General features: G+C 54.6%; 1 protein-coding gene across 1 annotated transcript; it reads right to left on the minus strand.

Moving 5' to 3' along the window:
• Positions 1-301: 301 nt before the first annotated feature.
• Positions 302-2234, minus strand: Ccr7 (C-C motif chemokine receptor 7). The gene has a single exon (XM_059269676.1). The coding sequence runs from the start codon at positions 2106-2108 to the stop codon at positions 1161-1163; it is 948 nt and encodes a 315-aa protein (XP_059125659.1). The 5' UTR covers positions 2109-2234; the 3' UTR covers positions 302-1160.
• Between the last annotated feature and the right edge of the window lie 1858 nt (positions 2235-4092).

Raw genomic sequence — 4092 nt, forward strand, 5'->3', positions numbered from 1 at the left:
CTCAGAGTGGTCTCCGATGTGCACGACGGCCTGAGCGGGCCTGGGCTCCGCGAGATGGACAGCCTGCCCGCTCTTTCCACCTCTGGCAGCTTCCTGGGCTTGTATCTCTGGAGGCATTCAGTGACCTCATGTTTCTGAGTGCCCAGAAAGGAAGGCTGGGGAGGAGGGGTGTGGGGAGCCGGGGGCCATCAGGTGGAGTGGGGGGGGGATTACCAAAGAGCTCACTCACTTGCCATTTACCAAAGAATTTTCCCCCTTCTTTTTAAAGTTGTTGTTTCCTCAAGGGAAAATTTTTATTCGTGTCTGAGTAAAATGTGTGCTCTTATAAATCGAAAGCAGAACATGAGGAGAGGTTTCTGTTGCTGACAGAGAATAAAGCAGCAGCTTGCTGGCTTTCGTCAGCCGGCAGGGGCACCTTTCTTCATCCTCCTGACCTTTCTCCCCGCCTTTTCCGCCCATCCCAGAGGACAGTGACCACTTGCCATGGCCATCCAGAGCCCCAGCTGGGACTGCGGTAGGCTGATGATGCAGCCTGGCCTGCAGGAAACACCACCCCTTCCCTGGGGAGAGCTGAGGAGGGGCAGAAGGGAGGGAGCATGGAGACTGCCATCTCTTGCTGGCTGGATGACAGCCGAGAAGGAGGATGGAAGAAGGGAGTTAAGTCAGAGTTAATTAGACCAGTCCACGGCTCCCCTTCCTCCACAAGCCAGGGTGTGATTCCGCCATCTTGGTTTTGGAGACAGAAACCTGGGTTTCTGGAATATGTGACCTCTGTCCTTGGTTCTGTGGAACATCTCGCTAGGCTAGAAGAGGGTTCACGCAGAGGTCTCAGCAGCCTGCTTCCACCGCCAGGGTGCTCACCAGCCCCACACCCTTCACCCCAGAAGGTATGATGGCCTCTCAACTTTCACTTTTGTCTGTCAGTTTGGGCACAGCTGTCCTGGCTCGGGTTATTAATTTCTCAGCCATGTCTCTTCTGGCCTCGGTTGAGGTAGCGTGGGTTGGGTTAAGTGGTTTCTTAGGCCCCGAGGTCAACCTGACTGGCCAGAACTGCTCTTCCCTCAGCAGCTCTTTGGTGGGTTCTGAGTCCTTACATATGTTTCCAGTGCCCACCTTAGGGCTCCTGGGAGAGGTCCTTGTAGTCCAGGCAGGGAAGCCACCTATGGGGAGAAGGTGGTGGTGGTCTCGGCCTCCATGCTCATGGAAGTGTGCCGCACGTGCCTGCAGGAGGACCACTGCCGGAGCTGCTCCTGGCTGAGGCAGCCCAAGTCTTTGAAGAGCTTGAAGAGGTCACTGCGGAACTTGACGCCGATGAAGGCGTACAAGAAAGGGTTGACGCAGCAGCGGACACAGGCCAGGCTGTAGGTGACGTCGTAGGCGATGTCGAGCTGCTTGCTGAGCTCGCAGCTGCTGTTGGTGATGTTGAAATTGGCCACTGTCTTGGCCAGGACCACCCCGTTGTAGGGCAGCTGGAAGACTATGAAGACCACCACTACAGCAATGATCACCTTGATGGCCTTGTTCCGCTCGAAGTTGCGTGCCTGGAGCAGGGTGCGGATGATGACAAGGTAGCAGAAACTCATGACCACCAGAGGCACGACAAATCCAATAGCCATCTGGGCCACTTGGATGGTGATCACGGTTTCCACATGGTCAGGGATGAGTGAGCATCTCCACGTGTCCTCACTGACGCTCTTCTGGAGGCCGCTGTAGAGCAGCTCTGGGGTGGAAAGCAATAAGGCCAACATCCAGATACAAGCACAGGACAGCTTGCTGATGAGAAGCACCCGGGCCCGGTGGCGGTGGGCTGACACAGCCTGGACGATGGCCACATAGCGGTCGATGCTGATGCACAGGAGCAGCAGCATGCCGCTGAAGAAGCTGATTTTATAGATACCAAAGATACCCTTGCACAGGTAGACACCAAAGATCCAGGACTTGGCTGCGCTATAGGCCCAGAAGGGGAGGACCAGGAGGAAGAGGATGTCGGCCACGGCCAGGTTGAGCAGGTAGGTGTCTGTCATGGTCTTGAGCCTCTTGAAATAGATGTATGTCAACACCACCAGCCCATTGCCCATCAGGCCCACGAAGCAAATGACTGAATACATGAGAGGGAGGAACCAGGCCTTAAAGTTCCGCACGTCTTTTTTGAAGCACACCGACTCATACAGGGTATAGTCCACTGTGGTGTTCTCGCCAATGTAATCATCTGTGACCTCATCTTGGCAGAAGCACACCTGAGGGGGGAAGACACACCCGGTTAGCCAGCAGTCCACATCTGGCTGGGCCTCAGCCTAGAACGGTGGTTCTAGCACGGCCTTGCTACTTCTTGCAAATTCTCAGACCACTGAGGCAGCATCTCAGAAGGCAGAGCCCAGGAATCGACATTTCCTCCTCAAACCCCGAGCAAGTCTGTGATTTGAAATCAGTGCATCTCAAGCGTCGGCATATGGGGCTGGAGAACTGGCTCAGTGGTTACGATCGATCACGTGGTGCTCTTGTAGAGAAGCCTGGTTTGGTTCCCAGCACCCACATGGTGGCTCACAGTTATCTGGAACTGCAGTTCCACGGGATCTGATGCCCATTTCTGACCTCCCCAGGCAGCAGGCATGCATGCGGTGCACTTAGATGCATGCAGGCAAAACATTTGTACACATAAAATAAATCTAAATAATGTGTTTAGCACGTGTGTGAATTACCTAAGGAGGATCTTGTTAAAATGCCCATCCTGACTGGGTAGACTGAGGCAGGACCTGAAGTCTACATTTCTACTCATCAGTAGCAAAGGTCTGATTTTTGTCAACTCTCGGGACACACTGTTTCATGCTCACTGATGGTGGTGGACTGGAGAGAGTCTAGGGCTATGGGGGTCTACTGAGCCCTGAGATGGAGGCAAATCCTGACTCTGTTGTTGTGAGGTCTGGGGCCCCGATTCTGGTTCCCTTTTTGTCTACAGAGGGTTTCTCTTACTCTTAAGAGATGCTGTGATGTTGGGAATGTGTGTCTTTCTTCTGGAGCCTCTTTAGGTCCTGGTGGAGTTTTTTTGGGGGTGGTGGGGTGGTGGTGGTGGTGGTGGTACAAAATGCCTCAGCTTTAGAGGGAAAACCCTCTGTTACGGTCAAGGTTGAGGAAGGTCTGAAGCAGAAGAGAAGATTTCTAGGTAGGAATCAGTACCAGTTGATGGATCGGTATGAGGCACGATTCCCATGACTCCATGGTACCCACTGCACTCAGGCAGTGTATTCACAAATGTACCACTGGATGGCAGGGCCTATGGGGCAGAGCTCCTGCAATGTGACTGTCTTCCTAGGGGTGCTTGTGTCCCTGGAAGGAAGCGGCTCCTGTCTCCCACTCTCCCTCTGTGTTCCCACCCTCTCCCCACATCTCTCTGCCTCTCTTCCGGCAGATCCCAATCAGCAGGGCTCAGCTGTTCTGGGCTTTTTTTAGCCCTTTTGCAGGGCTGCAGGGTGTGTGTGGGGGGAGGTTCAGCAGCAGCTGTGATTTTATCAATGGAGGGGGCGCCTGCTGCCTCTGTGTGTGTGTGTGTGTGTGTGTGTGTGTGTGTGTGTGTGTGTGTAGGTGGACCACTGTAGATGGGGGTGGGGTTGAAGGCCTCCTTTGGAAAGCTCAGGGTTCCTCCACTGGAGCCTTTTCTTTGGGCATTGCTAACTTGAGAAGAAAAGTCCGTAGTAACCTTCCTTCCCTGGTCCAGTCCCACTGCAGCCTGGGGGCCCTGGGACAGGATAGCTGCTCTTGGCTCCTCACGAATGGGTCTGAGGCCCCTGGATTTAAGGGGTTTCTAGATCTTTGGGAGGACAGAACTCCCAGCTTCTATAAAGTGTGCTCCCACACCCCCCTCCCCATCTTGTTGTCTCCCCCATCCCTTGCTCCTGCTCCACACCCTCCCCCCAGGCTTGCCGCCTCTGCAGCCCACAGCCCCACCACATCCGGCCCTGTCTGAACCCCCCTTCCCCCAAGTGAAAGACAAAAACCAGCCACAGATGTCTTCACCCTTCTCTGGCCTTCCAGGCAGAAGTACAGGAGGGAGTGGCCATGGGGAAGGGGCCAGGCTAAGGGCTGCAGCCCAAGCTC

The sequence above is a fragment of the Peromyscus eremicus genome, chromosome 8a, assembly GCF_949786415.1.
Source record: "Peromyscus eremicus chromosome 8a, PerEre_H2_v1, whole genome shotgun sequence".
NCBI classification, from domain to species: Eukaryota; Metazoa; Chordata; class Mammalia; order Rodentia; family Cricetidae; genus Peromyscus; species Peromyscus eremicus.